Genomic DNA, 25,332 nt, shown 5'->3' with positions numbered 1-25,332 from the left:
CGTCGGCTCAGAATGAAAAAGAACAATTTATAGTTATGTCTTGCAGATCGCAAGAGGTGGTGGTGGTATGGGGGTGGGTGGGTGGGTGGGGGTGGGCGGGTGCTCTGGGGGGTGGGGGGAGTTCTGCTTTAAAAAGTTGTAGTCAAGTGTCTCAAGTCAAGGTGCAGTTCCTGCACCTCGTTTATGGTTTATTCATAATGAGACTTCATACTCCCAAGGACCAGAGACTGGACTATTTGACGTGTGTGTGTGTGTGTGTGTGTGTGTGTGTGTGTGTGTGTGTGTGTGTGTGTGTGTGTGTGTGTGTGTGTGTGTGTGTGTGTGTGTGTGTGTGTGTGTGTGTGTGTGTGTGTGTGTGTGTGTGTGTGTGTGTGACAGAAAGAGACAGAAAAGGTGTGCAAGTTAAAATTGGACAGGCGGTGTGGATGCTGTTGGCTGCCTTCAGATGGCTGGTCTGTTCTGATGGAAAGGGGTGGCTGGGTTTGCTCTCTCTCTCTCTCTCTCTCTCTCTCTCTCTCTCTCTCTCTCTCTCTCTCTCTCATGCAAGCGCGCGCGCACACACACACACACACACACACACACGAAAGGCTGCTTGGTGGCTGACATTCTCCTTTTTTCACCTCTAATTGGTCCTCTGGGAGTTGTCAGAGGTCTCAGTGGTTGTCTGGAAAGGGGCAACGCACATACACAAACACGCACACTCGCGCAGCCGCGCATCGGGAGGGAGGCGATGGAGGAAACAGAGGAGGGGAGGCACTGTGATTGTCACCTGAAGGTCACAGGCATTTATCACTGTTTGTAGAGACAAAAGAGGCGAGATTGGAGAGGAAATAGCACATCGAGGGCCCCGGCCGCTCCCGGAGAAACTGGCCAACCTGCCGTAAGGAGTCCTGACTGCTGCAGTAACACTGACGCTTCTGTTTTGGTAGCGTGGCGCCGCGGCCGCCCAGTTATCGGTGCGCTCGGTTGAAAAGGCCACGGCGCGGTGCACGAGGAGCTCCGCAGCGGCTGTCTGCCAGCGATTGCTTTTGCGAGGCGCCGCGTTATTGAATCGACCCAATTTGGAAGTCATCTCTTTCATTACTGGAACTTCCCTCTCGCCTCATTATTGCTGTATCGCGTTGCGCTTATTAGACACTTTCTTGGGGGATGTCTAGAAATGATTGACGGCCCTCCCGCTCCACTTCTTCCACTCGGAGGTTTCCGCTCGTGCTGTGCACAACAGATTGGACGAGCACGCCGCTCGGTTTGGATGTCTTCGATGGAGCGGGACGCCGGTTGTTCTGGAATCTCCCCTGAGCTGCTCATGCGTACGGTGCCACTATGGAGTGTTGCACAACAGCAGGCAGTCCGGCTCCAGATCTGCAGATGCTGAAATAAAAGCATCACATCCCACGGAAATGGTTGTACAAAGTTTGGCGATCTAACATTTCGGTCTCTCCAAAACATGGTTAAGTCATCAAGAGTTGTCTGTTCTTATTTCTTTCTGCTGAGCTTGGCTCTTATTGCTGCTGATGTCCACAATCGGTGAATGATTCTGCCATCCGCAGAAAAAGTATGGCTTTCTATTCTACACCCAGATAAAGAAAGTTCACGCACAAGGCATTACAAGTCTTATAAATAAACGTGGATAATTAACTCCACTACTATAAATATTTAAATGCCACACAGTGGTGCAGTCGATTGTTCTCCTGGGTTTAATTGCAGGCTGTAAGAGCTTTTTGCATGATGTTTGCATGTTTTCATTGTGCCTGCGAGGGTTTCTTCTTACAATACAAGAACATGCTCATTAGGCTAATTGACCCTAAGTGTGTTTTCTTATCTGGGATTCTGTGTTATCCCTGTGATTGTGGTCTTTCTAGTGTTTATCTTGATTTAGCTGGTACATAGTTGATGATCCTACAGGTTAAGATGGATGGAATTGCCTTTTGCCAAATGTCAACTGGGATTGGCTCCATCCCCCATGACACCGAAGAATAAAGCGGTAATAGAGGAGGGCGGTGCCAACATGTGCAGCAAGTCAAACAATTGACATGTATATTTTTTTTCAAAAATTGTGAACAGAAGAAGGTATGAAAGGAACAAACGACATCTCTGTATGTGAGAAAAACCAGAGATTTCCAATGAACATCCAGGCAATTTTGGGGGGAAAAGACGAGCTCTTGATTTTACGATGGATTAAACCCAGCTTGTCAGCAGAATATGTTCCTACCACCTCTCGTGAAGGTACGTCGAAATGTTCTGAGCTGGAGATCATGAAGTCAGTGGATCAATGACGAATCCTGCTCGATATCAAAGAGATATTGACGACATTGCTATAGGTTTCTCGCTTGGAAACTCACCACATCTGAAAATTGCCCGCTTGGTGGGCGTGTCACTGGCGAGCCACGATTCAGTGTCTGGATAAAAACAGGGGTTCCTCTCCAACTACTTTGCCCGCCCCTGAAAGGACAATCTGGTCAAGATCAAACCGGACCATCATGGCGGCTCAACCACAAATGTACCAAAAGTATTGCTGTAAACATTGGAGGCAAGAAATCAGCGGAGCAGTTGCTGAATTTGTCCTCGCTTTGGTTCCACTATGGCTAGTTTACGCCTTTTGCAAAAGTTTAGCAATGCATCGGACCTCCGCTTCGCCTCATTTGCATTACGTTTGGATTCCGCATTATGCAAATGAGCTCCGGGGCGAGGCCCCGCAAAGCAGCCCCGAGACGCGCCACAGCCGGCATGCACCGTGGCGCGTTTTACATAGAGAATGAATGGGAGGCGGGAAATTGATGGATCCCGTGGACACGTACCGTGCGAGCTCTGTCTGAAGAGTGAAGCTGAACAAGGGGGATCAGGATATTGATCCCGAGAGCAGAGCCAAATCCACTTGGATATGTAAAGATGTGCTTTTGGAAAGAAATGAAACCCGACTCATATAAGAGGGGGGTTAAAAAAAAAAAAAAAAAAAGAGCAGTATGCACAAGAAAAACCTCTGAAGTCCTTGTAGCTCGGAGAAATATCATTCGGCAGGCGGACAATCCCAGCCAATTCAAGGCATTATCTCTTGCACAGGATAACCTGGCTTCCATATTTTGTGCAATACGATAAATCCATTCCAAAGGTCATCAGATGTGTCAATGACCCACGTATGTCAGAAAAAGCTTCCTATTCCAAAAAGTTGTGCTTCTTTTCGTGCATGGCTGGTCAACCGTATCGCTGGCTTGTGAGCTTAATCTCACATCACAGCCTGCAGTCTCATGCAATTTCAAAGTAACAGACTCGCTCTCCCAATAGAGAATCACTTCGGAAAAACAACTGCATGTGTTTATTCATCGTACGGGACCACAAAACACAACCTTCTCCACCAGACGCCCCCTCCCGCAGTGGTCGTGTGACTAATCACTGTCGAGTCTGTCTGCTTTGTTCACATTCAGTCACTGCTCCGGCTGTATTTGTACAGCTAAGCCCTTTGAGCAGATGGTGCTTGAGATCAACCGCTGACAGTCTGAAATAACTGTCAAGAGTTCCACTGATGTTTCTCCAGTGACGCCCTGTCAACACATTTAAAAGCCTCCGTGGACACGACTGAGGAAACAAAAGCTGCTTGTTTGGAAACAGTCCAATCTTGTAACCGGTCTGATTATCACACACAATTAGCCTGGTAAGAAATGGCACGACGCGATCTCATCTTCTATGCAGCTCCCCGATCGAGCTCACATTGAGCTGCTGATGTCTCCGAGTGAAGTGTTTAATGCAGGACGTGTCAAACATAAGGCCCGTGGGCCAAAACTGAGATATTGGGAATGCTGCCAGCCAGCTACCTTATTGATCGCCACTAGTTTTTTATCAATTTTGTTTTTACATTTCGCTGTATGTTGCACTAGAAAATTGTCTTTATGTCGAGATCGTAGTCATTGCATTATAATCACGACACTATTTTACCACTAAAGATGAAACTGGGCTGTATGTGGCCCCTCAACTAAAACGTTAGATAGGAACAACTCCACCACCTTCAAACAAAACCTGGATCTAAATATGAGTATGTGTCGTGTCAGGAAGTCCCGTCGAGGGCAAAATGTCTTCATCCGTCCCGCCCACGGTGGCCGCCGCGGTAACGGTTTAAACAAAGCTCTTTTATAATAGATGTATCTAAACCGGCCACAGCAACACTTGGAATACAATGTCTCCGATAAATCCCATCAACACATGTTCAAACACAGGAACCGCTTAAGAAAACACAACGGGAGCGTTACCTCGACGTGGCCACTTCCCTGATGAGACCCTTGAGTCTCCAAGCTTGAGATTTCCTTCGAAAGAACTCCCGTCAGCAGTGTTAAAAGCAACTTTTTCTTAAATCCATTCAGACCTCGAGGAGAAAACACCCTTGCTCAATTCTCATGAGATGATGAGAGGATAAAATTCATGCATGTTTATTTCTGCGGGGGGGGGGTTGTATTTTTTTTTATGTCGAACAGAACCTGAATTTGCCACCTGATTAACATGCATACATGATTCCCGATTTTTTTGGGAGAGCTTTTTCTTCGAGATCACATTTGATGGACTAATGCACAAGGTCCTTTTGAATTTGTTCCCAGGTAATGTGTTTCAAAAAAGTGATCTATTCACGGAGAAGTGACCCACTGGTGTCGGTGTGATACGCTCAGGGCCTCACTGCCTCATTTGCTCACTGCTCCTTTGTTTTATTGCGTGGTACGATTTGAAAGAAAGAGACGGACAGGTGGAGGCTCTTTTACTCAGGAGCCGGTTGGACATAACCTTTCTGAAATAAACAAGAGTCTCTGTGGAACGGCTCTGGAGGTTGTTAAAAAAAAAAAAAACGAACAAACAGAAATCCACATTTTTGATCCATCAGAGGCTTTTGTCCCTCACCTCAGACCATCTTAAATGAGCTCAGGCCAAGAGAAGACATCAGCCTGACTGCATTCCTGTTTTTATCGGCTTCATGTGGTGGAGCTCCAAACTGATTAGTGGATGGAGGGATGGAGGGATGGAGGGATGGAGGGATGGAGGGATGGACTGCGTCTGAGTCTTTTGGGTGGAACGTCCAATAACTTTTCAAAAATGCTCTGACTCTTGTCTCCGTGGAAACGGGAGGAAGCCCAACTTAGCGGTGCTACTGCACGCCACGGCTGTAGCAAAGAGGGTTTTTTTTTTTGCACATGCACAAGTAGATGGACATTAACAGCAAAGGGCAGCACCCACTAGTGGCCTGGCATGCTAACTACATCGTTTTTAACCTTTTCTGTCGTTCAATATGTTGTTATATAAATGCGATAATTTGCAGAAGCGAAAGCAATGCGTCTTCATTGGAAAGGTTGTCGTGTAATTTAATATCAAGTTCACGTTGAGCCCAGCAGCTTTTTCTTTTCTGAGTTCAAACGTGCGCACTAGCTAAATGTCGCCTGGTAAAATGTGTCTACGCTCTAAAAGTATCGCAAAATTTCCTAATGGAAACATCAAACATTTCATTAAAACACACAAAGTCAAGGCTTTCCTGTGAATCCTCGATTGAGGAATAAAGTCAAAGTTGGCTGTTGGTTGTCACTGGTGAGCTGCACTGACTTTCAAATCAATTATCTTTTTGCATGAGAGCCTGTCTGTTGGGACTTCTGTTCATGCAGCCTTGGCCACAACCGTGCTCATTTGGGGTGACTTAGCGCTCACTCAGATGCACACTTGAATAAGTGGGCGACGGAGGGTGTGTGTGTGTGTGTGTGTGTGGGGGGGGGGGGGGTCCCTTTGAACCAGAGAAACTTGAAGGCTGCAGCCTCTCTCGCTGCACGATAATGGAGCGGCGAGGCTCGTTAAAAAGCAGGCGAAGCCAGAATCAATCAGTCTCCTGTGTGTTCTTCACCTGACTCAATTAAGGCTTTTTCATAAAGCACTGACTTGATGGGACTAAAGCAGCAGCAGCAGCAGCAAGAGAGGAAACCTTCAACAAAAGCTCGAAGAATGAGCCCGAGTGCTTTGTCATTTACTTGCGAGGACTTGAAGAACAGCAGCGACTTAAATAGACGGCAAAAAACTTACAAACCCTTCCTAACAGACCCGCTCTGAATATCCTGCCGCACTGAATGGAAACAAGCGTTCATTGAGAAAATCTGTTTTACCTTGAGTAAATTCTTTTTTCTTTGACTATTGTTTTTCAAAATCAAAATAATCGTCATTTGTTAACGACGCAAAATACCTTGATTCGGGTGACTAAATTGCTATCGGTCATACATGCAGTACAAAATGTGCAATCTACTTTCTGGACAAAATACCAAAGAAACAATAAACAGGAACGTCTTTAAGATGGAAACAAATTAGACCAACGGTGTGAAACACATTTCAGTTCCGAGGCCACCACACCGTCCAGTTTCATCTCGAGCGGGCCAGACAATAGAGCCACAATAACCTCGACATTTAAACTTTAAAGTTTTTGTCTTTGTTGTGGTGCAGAGCATACATGACAAAAATGTTTATATTTTCACAAAAAATGAAAAATTACTCCAGAAAATGAGTACAATGTCAACATTTTTAAAAAAGTTTTACACTTTTGACACCCCTGAATTAGACAAAATGACACAACTTTGATTCATTTCATTTGATTTATGTTTTTATTTTGAGGGGGTGTACAAATAAAAGACGAAAAACAGGTTGTATGGATTAGATTTTTCTCTCTTGTCAAAAGCCCAAGTTGTTCCATTTCTATAGACTCTCTCTGAGCAAAACTTTCAAAACTTCTATAATGAAATTGACATTTTTAGATAATTGGCTAAAGTTATAATTTTCTTGTTTTTAAAAATAAACTGTCTTGACAGTTTACATCAAATCTCGTGTCTAAAAAAGATGTTTTCACCACATTTCTTCTAAAACTTTTTTTTTTTTTAAATTGCGCAACAATGAAGAGTGAAATGATTCCAGTGAAATGATATTGGGTGTTTTATTCATAATGAAACACTTTCCAGTTCAGATCTGGTGTAACCCAAGTCCACTTCAACATATACAAACCGGTGACATTTATGTGGAAAGTAGGAACTGTGTTTTTTTTTTTTTGCTTTGCCACGAGACACTGACAGAGCTCTGTGTGGGAAGATAAAAGCACATTTCCTTTCAGGGTTGTAATTGCTGCGTAAGCGTTTCTTTCAGATCTCGCAACGTGAATGCGTATGGATTTATCGATCCAGTGCAGTTTTTAAGTGCACAAAGGCAGGTTTTTGTGTCTTCCCCCCCCCCCCCCCCCCCCCCCCCCCCCCCAAACTCTACTACCACTAAGTGGCTGGTCAATCTGATTTTCTGGGGAAAGAAACATGGTTACTATGAAACAATGCATGCAGAGAGAGGAAAAAGCAAACCCATGTTTGCTTTTTGTGTGTACACATGTAACTAATGGTACCCTGCAATTTACTTCACATTATTGGACTCTGTGTATTAATCATGTCACCACAGGGACTTTATTGTCCCTGGTACTAAAGCAACCACCACGTTCAAACATTATTTTGTAGCTCCTTAAACATGAAGAACCTCTCAAGTGCTTCAAATATTGTCACAAAACAAAACAAAACAAGCGAGCCTCCAAGTTAAAGTAAAAAGATTAATCGGCACAATGTGAGGAGAGAAATCAGGATGCGATATCAAAGAATCTGGAGAGACCAGTCATTGCGATGCGTCATTGCACCACTAGGTGGTGTGGTGAGTTCAAGCCCAACATAAAGAGCTCATAGAGTAAATTCATACTCCTGTCAACAAACAGAAATGAGGCTAAATGTAAATAACGCGCGACGTCCACAATACAGACGAGATCAGTTGGGGTTACCAGCCTCATTTTTCCCCGGGACCCTGTGTCGCCCTCTGGCGATGGTTTACATTCAAAGGACCGGTGGTAGGAGGTGATATATTTGTCTGTAGTGAATGTAGTGAATGCAGTTTCAGGCGCGTTTAAACGGCGATTTCAAGTGAAAACCAAAATCTTTTGTTGGGTTTTTGGGGTGTCCGTTTAGACGTCAACGGTGCTGTTGTCTGCTTAAAGGTTGTAGTATTCAGTGATCTAATTTGTATGTATTTGGACCATTTAGAATAACGTTGAGAAATTCTTGCCTGCGGCCTTTTGTTTTCTGAGCTCACCAGCACTTATCACAGGCGGTTACTGAAGAATAGCCCCGAGGTTATTTCCTGTGTCCAACTTACCTGAAGTCCACCCCCTCCCCCACCCCCACCGCACGGCTCCTAAATTCAAATCCACCTCAGTCATGAGGGAGAGGTGGAAGTGAAAGAGAGGATAAGCTTAAATTTGGTGATTTAAAGCCTCGGACGTGACGAGGAGATGAAAGAGAAGGAGAAGTGATCCGTAAATGAGCCTTAAACTTTTCCCACTCGGCTGCACCAATGGGGATAATGTGTGAAAACCGAGATGTAACTGTTAAAGCAGGTAGGGTGAAACGTCTTAACACCTGGAGGGAATCCAATACAAATAACGTTTAACATTAATGTTTTACTTTGCACGTGGGTTCAGAGGATTGAAGTGCGCAATGAAACGTAGAGAGAAAAAGAGCCGTGTGTGTGTGTGTGTGTGTCATGACTCCCTGTCCGTATTCTCCTGGGACTTGGGTAGTTTTATAGTCGACAGTCTCGGAATAATAATCCAACTTGGTAGAATGGCCGCAGACCCGCCATCGTTAATGTTTATGTGTTCATGTTCTCTGCACACAACAGCACCAACTAGTGGCCCTACATGAAAACTACATTGTTGTCAGCTGTAGCCGGGTAAATGTGCAAAAGTTTCTGAAAAGATAATGGTAAAAAAAAACAAAAAAAAAACATTGTCCCGTAAATGGAGTCTGCCACTTTTGTTTTAGCTTCCTAAATGTTTTCTCTCTCTTGCTCACTTGAATTTTTAAATTTTTTTTAACTATTTCCATTAAACTCCAATTTTCTGAAGGAAGAGAGCTTCATTAATCCTGAACTAACTCCGCAGAAAAGTAACATAAAAGATTGCTATGATTAGCATCAGTAGGAGTTACGATTATTTTTACTTTTACTCGTAACCAGTCTCCAGTAACCAGTAGCTTAACCAGGAATTTGGAAATATTACGGGACCTTGCTTGTACTTTCGAAGTGGAGTTAGGACTTTTACAGGATTGTACTACATTATATATTTTGTGACACTCTTCATTTCATACATGAAAAACTCACAAAAATTATAAAAAAAAAAATCCGAAGAAGTACATTCTTGTGAAGTGCCCATTAAAAACCCCCAGCATTGAACCCGCCACATCTCAGGACACATCCCTCTCCAACAAGATTTCTCTCTTCCCTTCTCTTCTTTAATAAAGCGAAGCCTTGAAGCGGCTGAAAAGCAGCCCTAAAGAGCACCAAACAGGAGAATGTCATGGCGACGGCGTGGCTCAGCTGCCTGCACAGTTTGCACTTTACCCTCGCATTCTTGTCCTTTTGATCAGGAAAAGTCCAAGAAATGGCCAGATCTGCGCCCTCAACAGCTGTACGCCGCCCTGACATTTTTATCCCGTCTCCTGCGTGACCCCCTCACCTAAGCTATGTCGGCAGAGGTCGAGAAGATGTTGCGCAGGAAGCATGTTTTAAAGGCAACGGGGGTCATTTTGCTACATTATGCAGAAGATTGAAGAAATTATACAACTCCAGTACGGGCATAATTGTTTAGTGTAGTAACTGTAATGGCAGTAGTTATTCCTGTGTTATAAGCAGACATGATAGAGGAGAAAATGAATTGTTTTTGCAACGCTACTGTGCATAAAGTAAATCATCCTTCTGCACATGCGCGAGTAGATTGACACTTTTTATTTTTCTTACAAACAACTAGGGATGTCCCGATCACACTTTTTTGCCCCCGATACCGATCCGATTTTTCAGAATTGAGTATCGGCCGATACCGATACTTTCCCGAGCCGATACTCATTGCTATTGCAAATATATACTCAATAGTCTATTTTTGTAGCAACTAAATGTCTGAAGCTAAAAGCACTATTGGCAGAAGCTTTGTTTTGCTAGAAATTATTGTAAAACTCACTTATTGAATCAAAATTCTTCTCTTTCTCTTTAGCTGTTGTTGTAAACTGAGGGTACATCCACATGACGAAAAAACAATCTTTTTTCTCCCTGGCCTTCTCCCAAAAAACCGTCCACACCTCACTATGAACACGGCTCAACACGAGGCTTCAGGGCATGTAGTACACATGCCAGGCCTTTAGGGGCACTGTGACTCACCAAACACGATAAAAGAGCAGAAGAAGACAGACGACATAGAAATTTAGAAGTAGACTTCTGCACATAAACACATAAACCACTATATATACCTCTAGTTTTATAGGTCTATGGCCCCGCTCCGCCTGCTTCTAGCTTCTGCAGCTCGACCGGAGCTTGTAGTCGTGATTCTTGTGGTTATTAGGTGACGTTGCGGTCCGCGTTTTTTTTTTTTTTTTCTTTAGATCGGCGGGGTGATCGGCTGGATTTGCCGATCCCCGATCACTCACAAATCACTAATATCGGCCCCGAATGGATATCTACCGATCGGATCGGGACATCCCTACAAACAACTGATACTGAGTGGGGCAAAACAGCGACGACAAATGGTGCATTACATAAGAACAGCACCGATTAGTCGCCCCACTGGAAAACGATAAAATTTTTAGCATTTTTACTTTGTAAATGGACATTGCGTTCAAGACGATAGTGATTAAATGGGAACTTTTTCGGTGCGTTTTCCCCTGAAGCATTGTTGTGTAAATGGGGCCTGAGAAGTGACAGGCTTTTTTCCTGTCATCAGGGAAACGTCACCATGTCGGACATCACAGTACACTTCTTCTAGATTTAGCTCTTCATATATCTTGTAAAAGGTGTATAAAAATTTTTTATAATGTATGTGGATATTGCACAAAAACTAAAGTGAAATCTGTAGAGTTGCCTGGAAGTGTTGGATGGAAACACAGAAACATGGCTGCTTATTGCCAGATTTAGATCTGAACTCCTCTATTCAGCAATCTGGTTGGAACACTTGGTTTTGAATCTGAGGTACTGGGGCATTTCCTATCACAGTCACTGCGTCTGAAATTGTGAATCTACCGCTACTTTACCACTGGCTCCTATGAAAAGTAGCGTCGCTGTTGCATTGACTCAGAGTACACGCAATCGCATAACCTGGGGGTCCCTAAAAAAGAGAAAGTATTTGTGTTTAGAGCGATATATTTCATCAAAAGATTACAATCTCAGAATATCAAGGCCCACAAATCCATATAGCGACGGGTCTTTTGAAAGTACAAGGCTTATATCTGAGACTAAAAAAGTAGAGATTGTGTGGATGAGGTATTGAGTATTAGGCCCATCGTTACATATAGCATCAGTGAAAGCACATTCATTCATGAATAATTCACTCCTTCCACTGTAGAAACACACGTCCTGATAAAAGACCTTTTCAAGTTGCAGCCTTCAGTAGCGGGACATAGTGAAGATTGTGTGCCATTTATCTTTCATATTCCTCAACCTTGTCTTCCTAGTTTGGGTAATGCGGTGCGTGGCTGCTGTTATTACAGCCTCTCGGTAGCCTTTTCACTGGATTTCTGCCTTTGTTGTGTTAATGTGAAATGATAGGCCTGACTCTGTTGCTTTTGTTGAACATCCTTGTGCTGTGTGTTACTAATGACTGTATGGGTGGGTGGGTGGGAGCAATGAGTGCATTTACATGTCGTCCTCTTTATGCCAGACAGAAGTAAATCTTTGTTTATTCACTAGCCAATGCTTTTTGGGTGGGGGAAAAAAAAGAAAAGATGGCTGAAAGTGGTTTGGTTTGGTTTATGAGTTTATGAGAACACCTATGAGAGGTCGTAAACACACATTTCCACTTAATTTTATTTTTTTTAATGCGCTGATATACCCAACGTGCTCTGGCAGTTTGAGCGTGACTTGAAACATCCTGGATCAAATTGGATCACCCAGAGAATGTAAACTCTGATACTAGCTTAATGTTTCAATCATTCAACATCATCTAATACCCAAAGCTTTAGGCCCAAGAAAAGATTTGTGTTTGCACAGAACATTTTGAAAACCATGTCTGTTTACATGGAAACAGCAGAAACGCTGAAAATTCTGGAGTTTTTCTGTAGGGCCACTAATGAGGGACGGTTTTATTACAGCATGCAAAATGAGGAGTAAATGTGAATGGGGATTAATCGATCGGCATGATTAATCCGATTAAATGTTTTTAATGCAATTAACCCACCTGCAGTGCAGACTGAAGGTGGGCTATACGTGTCGACAGGATCTTTCAGTTTCTGAAATTTGCTGGGTACAAGATCTTTTTTGTTAACATGAACTGTTACAGGTGTTTGATGAACACGTTTTATATATATATATATAAAACGTATATATATATATATATATATATATATATATATACAGTTGATACAGATTAATTTAAACTATATATATAGTTTACACCGTGTGAGTAATCTCATTAAAAAATGTAAGCATTTGACAGCACTACAATTTATATAACAAAAACCACCTTTGTATGCATGCAGAGAACAGTACGCTCTAAACATTGACGCTCCTTTAAACTGTCTTTCTTTGTCGTTTTGTCTACTCAGTATCAGACCTTTGTAAAAAATAAAATGTGATCTCTACATGTGATTCAGATGATGGTGTTGTAAATGTATTGGAGATACTGTTGAATAGAGTGAACAGCTTCTCACTGCAATGAATGAATCCGTCTTGCGTAGTACACCTTACAACGATGTAACGCTCTTGTCCAATTGCAGTGTTTCAGAAAGATTTACACGGAGATAGAGCAATTTCAAACATTTACACTTTGTAAGCTATCTTCAAAAAGTTGCGTTTTCAGTGTCTCCAAACACTGAACCTGTTTCTGAGCACTGGTGTCCTTTCCCGATGCGTCGCTTCGTCGCAGAAAGCAGTGATCAGGTATGAAGACAGTGAGCATAGTTGCATGTTGGGCTGAGTAATTTTACCGCCGAGTGCTCATTTCAAATTGAAAGCCATGTTTCACAACCAGTGTGGCCACCTGCTGTGCTCTGACCCGGTGTTTCAAACCGGCTTTGATGTCTGTGAGTTGCACCATGTTTTGATTGTCAAATAAGCCAAAACTGTTCTCATTCTCCGCTGGAGACGCCACACTGCTAAAGCCTTTTCATTACTGTGAACAAACACCTGGAGGATGTTGCGAAGCCGAGCAGCGCTGAAATCGTTGGATAATGAGTCAAGAATCACTTTGCAAAACTATATTAGGGAAACAAACTTTAGTGGAAAATGTTAGTGGTATTTTCAGGTTAGCCAAACATCTATGTATCAAGCACTCATAGTCAAAGTCCTTTACACGTCCTGGTCTCATCTCCTTGTATCACTACAAATCAATCTCGCCATATTCTTCCAGGTTTCTTCTTCTATGTCTTGTGATTGATTTCTGCAGAGCAGAACATCCTCCTCCACTGTTACACCAGCTATCTCCATGTTCTCTTTCACTGCATCCACATGTGTTTTCTGAGATCTTCCTTTTCTGCTCCTGCCTGACAGCTCTATTCCCATATTATTATATCCGGTATCTCTCGGCAGCACATGTCCAAACCAGCCTGGCCTCTCTCGCTTTTGTCTCTAAGCTGCTCAACTCTCGCTGTCCCTCTGATCCTGTCTATCACTCCCAATGAAAATCAACATACTCATCTCTTCCCTCTCCAACTCAACTTTAAGACAGTGCTACTGGAGAACCGCTGGTACCTCGACGTAGCCACCTTCACTATTGTCACTTCTTGCATTTTTTTCTTTTCACCTTGTTCCCTCTTAGTCACACACATTATTGTATTCTCTCTTGTCTCAACTGAACTTCGTTGCTCCTCTCTCTGTTGAAGACCTCCATCTCTCCAGGGTCTTTTTCCCACCTGCTCCTCTCTCTCACCATATATTGCAGTGTCATCTGCAAACATCATTACTCTTGCAGTTGTATTATATTTGCTCAATGAATCTAGGGAGATGAGTGATGTCTTTGATAATGATGAATACTGTGTTTCTGTCAGGAGTAAATATCAACCAATCAACTCTAAACACTCATACCAAACACCGTCCGATGTCAAATTTTAATTTTTTGGCAAATACTGGATTCGTTTTATTTCTTCAAGCAAAGACATTGTTGATGTTGATGTGTGTAGTAGGGAGCATTCCAAGATATCTTTTCAAATATTGCTCTAAAATGTTTGGCAGTGTTGGAATGGTGAGTCGATGCATCAGACATCTATAGGAATAGTCGCGTGTCCTTGAAGTAGGGAATGAATGTAAATGAGAGCGTATGTTCCCTTGAACCGCATCTTACACCACAAGATGACCATCTGAATGCAAGTGGAGTGATACATTTTCTAACACTCCGAGCTCATTCGTAGCACTTTCAATGAGCGTTTCACTTATGGTAAGAAAACCGTCTCTGGCAGATCTTGTGAGTAAGTAAGTCCAATCAGCGAGCAGGAACACCGCTGTGCTGCAGCTGTACACAATGATTAGAAGCTATTTGCTGCTCAGGTGCTCCTAACTACCAGCACCACATTTGCATACATTTCCAAATCAATACGATGAGAACTCTGCACTCCCACGCTAGAGCAGTTCAGGTGCCAGTAAATCAAAAGAAAAAAAAAAAAAAAAACCTGCCCTCACAGTGTTGGCTTATTAAATCTGGACACCAGGCTTTGTCCACACTCTCACTTCTGCCCCCCTGTGCTTCTTTTCACAGCTCCTTTCTCCTGTCAGTCAAAACCTAAAGGACTATGACGGATAGACCCGTCTCGCAGTTCAAAGTGATTCAGCTGGGAAGATAGAACACTTGTGACCTACATCCTCACACCTCCTCCACACACACAAACAAACACACACACACACACACACGCACACACACAAAATGAGGACTTTCTTACTGGGCGTGCTCTGGCTGTGTCTCGGCCTGTCGCTGGACACCGCGTCCTTGATTGGACAGAGGAGGATGGAGACGGAGGACGAAGCGGCGGGCAGAGGGGAGAGGCTGCTGAAAAGAGTGAGACGGGGCTGGATGTGGAACCAGTTTTTCCTCCAGGAGGAGTACACGGGCAGCGACTACCAGTACATTGGCAAGGTAAGCCTCCGCGCCTTCCAGTTTTTACTCAGATTTTCACTGATGACACACGTCCCAAATGGCTTCAAATTAAACATTCTTGATTAGCTGGAAAGACACTCATCAGCCGTGTTTGTCCTTCTATCCTAAATTGTTGACTTTATTAATATGAATTTATGCTAAACTTAATCAGTCTTTCCCCAATTCAATCGTGACTTCTGTGCCTGCAAGCATAATCAATTAGCACTGCGGATCAGTGCTTAACAAGTGAGTTTAAAAAGTCAAGGACGGCGTACGAGCTATTACAGGCTTCATATGAGGACACAGAGGCAAAGCACACTTCTTTGGGACTCAATATGCAACCACTTAAAAACAAGTAATATTTCAAACACAATCAAGCACAATCTACATTTGTGACACAGATGAAGAGTTGAGTTCCTTTGTTAATAATTGAAACAGCTTCACTCACTTCAGTTCAAAACAATAGAGTGTCGCTGCTCCATTTTCATCAGAGTGTTCATTTTTATCCTCCTGGGTTTCACATTCTTGTGTACTTTGCAGTACTGTAAGGCAGTGCTTCCTAACTTTGTGTCCGACCTCCTTGGGGCTGTGCCAGAGATCACACTCGGGGTCCGAGGCTTTGCCTGCTCTGAAGTTATTCAAATTCTAGAATCTGGAGCAGACCTTTCATTTTTAAGGCTCCTGCTGGGTGGCTTTGGGTCAGTCGGTGGAGCGGGTCCCAAAGTTGGTGTTTCGACCCCCCCCCCCCCCCCCCCCCAAATCACAGATAGATGTCTGCAGCCTTTCTTTGAGAGATCCCTGGTGCTTAGGAAAGAACTGTTAGAATAGAATAGAATAGAATAGAATAGAATAGAAATACGTTATTAATGTCAGAGTGGAATTCTTGAGGAAAAAGGCTCCAGGAAAACGGAATCCAATGTGATGGGGGGAAAAAAAAAAAGTTCAAATACAGCAAGAAGAAAACAAGAACCGCTTGACCTCCATTGTAGTGATTTGGAGGAAAGTGACATTGTACCTCAAAAATAAGGCCCCCGTTTATGCCACAGTGAAAACAAGTGAAAGAGAAAAAATGTAATCGTGTTTTAGGTGGTCATTTACACAACAGCAGTGCTCAGAGCCACTGTGTCCATCACTTTTTCAAACCGGCTCCCAAGGCTATTCACATCTGAGGCGGATTTCACTGTGGTCATTCTGCAGCAAACAACAGTCAACGGCTAAATGCACAGGATTAAATTTCTGAGGACAAACAAAGGACATTTCTGTTCAATACTTCAGAAGCAGCGTCCACACTCTAGGTATTAATTCATACGTAAGATGAGACACAGAGAATGGATTCAGAAACACAGCTGTTGCTCACCAACTGGACAGAAACTGCTGCCATATTGAGTGGTGTCTGTTGGTTTAAAGAAAATCTCCATTCGTCCACTGATGACAGTAATCCAACTGTGGAGCAACATTTAATGAATCTACAGCTGCGTTTAACACTGTTAATCTGCTCGTCCTCCATAGGTTGAGGAAAATCTTCTGTTTGTCACTCGTCAGACAGTGAGTCTAAAGGGCAGTTAACATTAACTCTCATCTATGTTGAATTACAGCCACAATAGAAAAAAACAAAACAAGAAGAGATCTTTCGTCCTACAACATTAACATCAATAAAAAATTGCCCTGATTGGAAATAAGCTATTGGTCTTTAATAAGATCATCACCACCATGGTGGTATCACCTGTGGCCACAAATGCAGCTGCCCCACTCAAGATAAATACTGTATATGTGTTGTTCATATTAAAGAGTTAAAAGGTGTTGGGTACCGTCCTATATAATTACATCTGAAGACTCTGAGGCCCAACTTATACGACAATGTTGAAAATGAAAGTGCATCCCTTTTGGGTTTTTATTTCAGAAAAGTTTCACATTTATGCTACGTTTTGAAACTGAAGGTCATTTTACACGGAAACAGCAGAACCACTGATAACGATGTAGTTTTCATGTAGGGTCAATTGTGGGCGCTGTTGGTTGTTTTTAGTTATGAAAACACACGTGTGTGCAGAGAACAATGTGCAATAAACATTAACAATAGTAAGTACAAGGACATTTTTGTGGACAGATGAAAGAGTTGGACTGCTATTACTGGTGACTCTCAACTATAAAACTACCAAGGTTTTGATCGTAGTTGGTCGTCTGCCCTGTCCAGTCATTGGCTTGCTGCTAAGTCTGGGAGCCCGCAATGACCCCATCTTTATACTGAAATACCTTGAAGAATTTGACCAGTCCTTGAAGAAAGTTTACTTTCATTTATTTAAACAGTTAACCAGGTTTAGATTATCATATTTTTACTGCAGGGGAGAGTGAATATGCCAAAAAATTGGGCTCACAGAGGATCCACATTCAATAGGAATCCACAGACAAGTACAAGAGTTTATTTATAATGTACTTGTAGTCATCTTCTTCTTCGAATGGTTTTTCATGGCACCCTGTTTTATCTGACCTCACAAAAATAATAACTTCAGTTTGCTATATTGACCTGAAGTTGGCGTCGGTGTGTGGAGCAAACCAAAAACTGAAGAACACAAATATTCCCCTTCTGCTTGCTTAGTTTCCTTCTAAAACTTTATGGGGGCAGATACACAGCGAAAACACAAAGTTGAAAAATCAAAGACACATAAGACAGGGCACAGATATGAGCTCAGGTTGAGCGTAGATGCAGCAAAATAACAACAAGAAGACGCGTAGGAACACAAAGCGCGCACACACAGGCTGAGGGTCCAGGGTGCGATGGTGGACTGGTGGAGTACATCAGGGCGGGGCAGACGATCACGGAGCAGAAAAAGTACCAGGACCAACGCAAATAAAGACACCGCCTGGATTTAAACCTGCGTACTATACAAGCAGTGCATATACTATGGAGTAGTAGTATACAGTACACAGGGGAGATTTTATCTTCCTCTCCAGGAAGGCTAGCGTCAGCGCTAACTCCCTTTTAGCTTAGTCAGCGCCTAAGAAGCTCGACAGGACAGAAAAGCTGTGAAGACTTAAATAACCGCTTGTTGCCTTGTGACTGTAAATGAGCCAAAAAAGCATTTTGATGACGTGTTTTGGAATTGGACTCGTGTGCAGAGAGAAACTTTTTTCAACTAGTTTCGTCATTAATGTCAGCTAGCTAAGAACATGAAGTAATAATGCCAACCGCAGGTCATGACATGTTTAAGACCTGGAGAATTTATGAAATAATGACTGATAATATAATAGGGATGCACTGATACCAATATCGGGTCTGATACTGCATGATGTACATGTACTCTAGTAAATAATCCCCAAACAACCCGGTGAGTATTAACATACGTCATCCCTTCAGCGACGTCAGCAGCAGGTAGACAGGAGAGGACATTTGGACGAGCAGAGTGTCGCTTATTAGTTTAACTGCTCAGTGGATCCAGTGCACTCTAATGCCTAATTTAAACTCCAAACGATATGCAAAGGCTATGCGTTGCTGTGAACTCCCTCTGCCCAGCTTGTGCTTCGAAGTCACATGCATCTCCAACAGCCTCTATTTACCCGTTCAGTGCGTCACCGAACACGAGGGGAAGTACACAGACCACAAGGGCTGTTATTGGCCCTTTCTACTACATCAAATCAGTATGTTGGAGAGCGATATGAAAGCAACAGATAACAATTAAATCTTGTTGAAATCATTTGTAATGGTCATGGTATTTAATGTATCATTCTCTTATTGGTGCTCCGTATGGGCAAGTAGTTGAAGGTTTGTACTGATATTTGTACCTGTCCTTTAAAAACGTGATATTGGTGCATCACTATATATGTGTATGTGTACAAAAGGAAGGCATAAAAGTAGCTAAAATGACTTTAACATCGCTGCAGGTCAGACACACACCGATCTCCAAACTGTTTGGGCCACTTTGTGAGAAACCCTCAGCGTCCTGTATATTTAATGTAAACCTTTGTAGGAATGGTGAACCCAGTTACATAAAAACGTATCCGAGCAATTAACAGAAGGTTTCACATCTGGTGCGATTGTTGCTTTGCGGTGACCTGCTAAAGTGACCTGATTTCCAGTTCCCCCCCCCCGACTCTCCACCAATAGGAGATGGTATCAGCCGCAGCTAATTAATGCTAATCCATAACAACACTACTGGAATTTGGGTCTGATGGTGTTCGTGCTCTCAATAAACGTGTGAGTGAAAACACATGAACATTTCTGGAAAAGGAATCAGCTTTCAGAAGCCCACTGCATCTTTGTTTTTACACTTTTAAACCATAATCTTCAATTTCATTGTCATGTTTGAGAATAATGGATTTGGTCGTGTCAATCCTAAATCTTTATTTCTGCCGTGGATGAGCTCAGGAACACAAAATAGGAGTATATTTGGGCTTTATGGTCAGTGGATGACCACAGATCTGAGAAATGATCGAATCGGGGATCGTAACTGGACGAGCAGATTTGATTGAGCATGCAGATTTAAAGTGGTGATAAACCTCCACCTTACACGCTGCGTTTCCTGTTGGCTGCCCGGTAACAAACAGCAGGGAGCTAAATCAGCAACAGAATGGTGAACATATGGTGAACGTGGTGAAGCATTTAGCAGCTCCCTGGAAACCAAATCGCTCCTTCAGTGGAGACATGCTGCAAGAAAAGACGGGACAAATATAGAAATCATTGATCGTATTAGAACAATATTGGAACCAACTGATAATAGGAGTCAAAACTCTGTATTTGAACTGTGTAATAACTAGAATCGGGCCTGATACTGCTTGGAGTATTCATAAAAGATCCCCGTCACCCGCTGGCACGCAAGAGAGCACAAGTGATGTTTGGTTTGTAGATTCTTTAATATTAATGAGAATAGCAAAAGTCAGACAGACGGTAAATTATGTCCTGCCCAAATATCAAGAGGAGGTGAGAGCTGGTTCGTACAACACGGGCAACTTAATCACCTGAGACATTTGGACCAGCAGAGTTAGCCCGACATCGCTCATTAGTGTTACTCAAAGGATCCAGGAGGATTTCACTCCGAGCCGTGAGGGAGAATCAAATAAAATACAGTTTAACACAGTAAAAAAAACACAGTATAATAATACAATATCACACAAACATAAGACAGACAGGCGCCTTAGCAGCAATCTTTGTCATTCAGTCGGGTTTATTTCAGTGCAAGCAGTCGCTCAGCCAACAGCATCAACACACATCAGCGATGCAACATGTGTAACAGTGCATTAATGTGAGTGATACACTCATTAACAATGAGCTGGAGCGTGTGTGTGTGTGTGTGTGTGTGTGGCATTTGGAGTGTAAACTGGACTTAATGGCATTTAATTAGTACTTGCATCGGTACAGCAACTTGCTCAAGGTTACTACTTGTGGTCATCCTTTAAGTGGTATCGGTGCATCTATAGTAAGAACTATTGAGAAAAAAAACCAAAACAGAATTTACTGTTAAAACTGAAGTCACTGGTTCACAAACCCAGCTGATGTCTGTGCTGTTTTTTGAAATGGTCTCAATTTCAAAAAATACGGAAGAATATTAGGCTACACCGACAAAATATAAAATATCAGCGAAAAAAAACAAAAAGAAATCCTCATGCATTTCGAGAAAAAGTTGGAAATCAATATCGAGATTGTTTTAGGGCCACTGAACAAACTAAAATTTGGAGGTATAAAAAAAAATAAATAAATAAAAAAAATCCTCATGCAGTTTGAGAAAAAAAGTTGAAAATCAATGTTGAGACTTTTTTTCCACCGAGGAAAAAAGTCACGATTTCTTTTACACAAACTGAAAACATCTGTCTCCTCTGGTCTAGCCCTCATTATTTGCCTGTGGATACCGAAATAATCACATTTAATCACATAATTCAGACTATATATCACTGCTTCTGAATATCTGATTTTACACCAGATTTCCTTGCTTAATAATACATTCCATCAAAAGCATGTGAACACCCCAGGGATCAGGGCCCATGCCCCTTGTACTCCGTGATAAGAAGTCAGCGTGGAGAGCTGCACGCTGCATTGTCTCTTCAAGGTCTTAATACTGACCATAACTGCACTGTGGATATGAGCGAAAGCCAGTTCATTAAACCGCCTGCATCAAAGTGCATCATGAAAAAAAAAGATCACGACACTTTTGCCGTTTTGAAATTTAAAAAAAAAAAGTCGCAATTCAATGACCTTTTATTTACATTTTTACGAAATGTCCAAAGATGTTACCTTTTTGATGTTCTTTTCGGAAAGTTGACGTAGTTTATATTAAAAGCTTGTCCCACTCACTGTAAGCTGCCCTTGAAACCTGCATGTTCCGGAGTGAGAAGTGCGCATCTGAGTTGTTGTGAAAGCACAGCTGTTGTTAGGCTCTGTTTCCTCAGACGGTCACCGAGAGAAGCTTTCACAACACAAATAATGGCATCTTTAAAATGGTTACAGTGTGATATTCTCGCTCTCCCACACTGTAAACACTCGCGTTGGCACATTCGGGACACAGAGGCAGAAGAGGCTGACAGCAGGGAAAATGGCAGGCTCGGCACAATGACAGAATGTGCAAACTAAGTGAAGTGAATACATCAGGAGGGTGGCGGCTTCTTTGGCGCCTCGCATGCTGAGAGACATCTGCACATATGTAATGACTCATGCAGTAGATGCGTTATTACCGGGAACGCCCCCGTTTGTATCCGGCACCGACGTGCTCTCCCGAGCTACTCGCGAGACTCAAAGAGCCACTGCAGAACAACAATTAAGAGAAATCCTGTTGTTTTGAGCGCCTGGAAGAACAATCCAACCTGTTCATTACTATTATTTATAGCGTATTTTTCTGTTTTTAGGACAATGCTCTGTAAACGTGAGACTTTTGTGAAAGAAAAATTCAAAAACGATGCCTTTTAATTTGAAATGTTGTCTAAATGGGGCCTGAGTACATCTTTCTCAGGAAGTATTAAAACCTCCATAGACTTCCACATGTACTTCCCCTATACATCTAAGGCAATTCCAGAGGCATGTCCAGATGAGATTTCTACTTTTTATATTTGTACTTTTTCTCAGTAAACTCACATTCACTTTCATTTTGAAGGCTCCTTCGGGGCTCCAAGTACAAAAGGGTTAGCATTTCTGAAAGGATCTGCACTCTATCAAAAGCTACACATCATTTATATTAAGTAGTATATTTGGCTCTCAGTACTTGTATTTGTATTCTGCGTGACTATTTTTAAAAACACAACTTGCAACTGAAGATGATACCTGCTTATATTGTCACCTTGTCGTTGCTGTTTCTTTGGCAGAGATTTAATTTCTGTGTTTTACTTTGCCGATTGTAGACATTTGAGTGTCATCCTGCTATTAGATGGCTGTTAGGAAGAAAGGACCGGGAACTGTTCGGTAACGAGCGACTACTACACACGTAAAGGATTTATGTCCTCTGCAGATACAGTCCATTCATTGATAAGCAGAAATCAAACATGCTGTTTGCTGGCGAGTCAGATCTCAATCAGAAAGAATAAATGCACACAGACGGACTCATCAGTGTCTTTTGGGGATTTATATGTACAACATGTGCCAAGTACATGTTGTATACATATAAATGCAAAAAAGAAAGAAAAAAAAAAATCCACACGGCATGTACTCGCAAAAATCTTTTGATTCACATATTTATCTTAAAATTGTGCAAATAAGCATGTTGTACGATTTGTACTTTTTGTAAACACGTTTATCTCCAGATACAGAAGAGAAAGTGTCAGTTTTTTCTTTTTTTCCCCCCTTGTGTTATTGTGAGTCTTGATGCTTTGCGTCTGGATTTTTAGACTCACGACTGTCACTGTGCAGCCAATTTTAATACGACTCAGGCCTGCTGACAGTGTTTCAAATGAAAATGCATCGTTTTTGCGTTTTCATTTTGGAGAGGTTTCCCGTTTACACGTTTTGAAAACTATTTCTGATCACATGGAAACGGCAGAAAAACTGAAAACGATGTAGTTCGCGTGTGGGGACACCAGTTGGAGCTGTTCGCTGTTTTTGTAACGAGACCACACTCGCGGAGAACATTGCGCTAGTTTTACAAAAGTTGCATTTTCCCTTGTTTCCACGGAGACAGAGTCGGAGCATTTTTAAAAAGTTGTATTTTCCCTTGTTTCCACGGAGACAGAGTCGGAGCATTTTTAAAAAGTTGTATTTTCAGTTACTCCAAGCAGCGTTGCTGTGTGAACGGACATCCAAAGCACAATTAACGTTTTCACTAGCCCGAACCATGGTTTTTAGATTTGTTACATTTATGTATACGTGTGCATTGAAAACTACTACAATTCTAAATCAACATGCTTGTGAATCCTTACATTTATTCTTGTTGAAGGACTTTGTTGTTGAATTACGGCTCGCCTGATAAAGTGCACCAATTTGCCGTACCTTGTGCACGGAGCGTGGGGGTTACGCGGGGATTTGCTATCAAACGGATGCTGTGTTTAATATCTAGAGGAGATTCTGACTCGTAGGCCTATTAGTGAAGTTAGCACACAGTGTGGCGTGATGATAGTTGCAGCTCCGCTGTTTGATCAGTCGCCAGATGCCGGGAGGTATTGTGCTGCTCTGTATGAAGCCCGCTGTCTGACAGCACAAAAAAACAAAGTAAGCTTTGAAACAAACAAGAGTTTTCCCGCGATTGAGGTAAACTCGACGAGAGGCGAGGTAGAGTCAGCAGACTTTCCCTCCCCGCTGGGGTGCTGTCTCCCCTGCGGGGGGTCTGCTGGGTGCTTCTGATATGGCTTAACGACAGCAGTACGGTTTACTCACAGATTAACAGGGATGGGTTGGAGCGGGGGGGGGTTCACAGAGGGATCGATACGGTTAGGCAAACATTCTCTTCTGTGTTTACCTCCCCCTCTGATACCGCGTTAAGGTGGGATCTGATGTCGGGTTTGCTACCAAACTGTGATCCGCTTGATTAATATTCGGTTGCATAGCTGCTCGGGTGAACTACCCTCAGATGTGCTCTGCTTGACATCATCCATGCAAGAAGAGTAAACAACACTCGGTTAAGTTCATCACACCCTAATCCAGGCCCCGTGTCTGAGCGCCAGAATCCAGCAGTCGGAGACAGAAACTGCCTGCAGCCGTGTGCAGGCGGAGTTAACTCTCAGCACTTCAAGGATCGCCAGAGTGTCGTCCACTCCAGTGCTGCTTCATCGCGTTGAATTGATCACATTTGTAGGGTCTTTCAGGACAATCAGATAAAGGTAAAGACATAATTGGAACGATTTCGGTGCCAAATTTCTGCCACAGCTTTCAGTTAAAGATCATGGTGTCTCTGCTCTCGACTAGAAGCGATGTGTTTTCAGCTGGTCCGTCCATGATATTCGCGGGCCCCGTTTACACCACATCTCCAGTGAAAATGCATTGTTTTTTGCATTTTTTGGGAGTTTTGCGTTCACAGAGTGATGTTTTGAAAACAATGTCCGTTTATCACAGAAATAGCAGAAACATAGACTATGATGTGGTGAGTATGTCACAAAGACATCCGCACTTGGAACAGTATGCTATGAATATTACCAATGGGAGGACACCGACATTTATATGGACAGACGATGAAGTTGGACGGCTATTCCGGGCGACTCTAAATTATAAAACTTCCAAGTCCCAGGAAAACATGGACTGGGAGTCCCGACACTCTGGAGGAAACATTGTTGTTATTGTCAAGCTACTCGCACGTGTGCAGAAGAAGCACTTGCTACGGCCGTGGCGTGGACGCGCATTAGCAGTGTTTTCGAAAAGTTGTGTGATCCTCGGTTTCTATAAAGACAGCGTTGGAGCAATTTCCCAAAAAGTTCTACCGTGGGAGCCATTTTCAAAAAGTTGCATTTTCCTCTGTTTCTACACAGTCGGAGCGTTTTCTAAATGTTTTGTTTTGACCCATTTGCGCAGAGATGGAGTCAGAGCGTTTTTTTTGAAAAGTTCTGCCTTAGGAGCCATTTTCAAAAAGTTGCATTTTACCAGTTTCCACGGGGACGGAGTCGAAGGCGTTTTCGAAAAGCTACGTTTTCAGTGACACTAAGAAAGTCTTCTGTTTTGGCTTGAAAGTGTAGCGGTGTAAGCAGGGCTTCGGTAAGATCCTCACGCTGGACGACTCTGAATAAAGGCGACGTGGTTTATCTCGTCCATCTCCTGCCTCTGTAACACGATACGTCTGGAAGCCTTTCACTGTGTGTGATTTTCAGTC

General features: G+C 42.7%; 1 protein-coding gene across 1 annotated transcript in view; it reads left to right on the top strand.

Annotated features, from left to right (window-relative positions):
- The window catches only part of LOC308108169 (cadherin-6-like), a 121,463-nt gene that overhangs the window by 31,246 nt on the left and 64,885 nt on the right, over positions 1 to 25,332 (top strand). The window contains exon 2 of the mRNA XM_080460929.1: positions 14,753 to 15,127. Within this exon, the coding sequence (XP_080317055.1) occupies positions 14,918 to 15,127 (210 nt within the window). The 5' untranslated portion in view covers positions 14,753 to 14,917. The remainder of the gene's footprint in view (positions 1 to 14,752; positions 15,128 to 25,332) is intronic.

The sequence above is a fragment of the Lipophrys pholis genome, assembly GCF_963383615.2.
Source record: "Lipophrys pholis genome assembly, chromosome: 1".
Lineage (NCBI taxonomy): Eukaryota > Metazoa > Chordata > Actinopteri > Blenniiformes > Blenniidae > Lipophrys > Lipophrys pholis.
The sequence above is the reverse complement of the archived record's forward strand: the minus strand, read 5'-3'. Positions and strand labels throughout refer to the sequence as shown.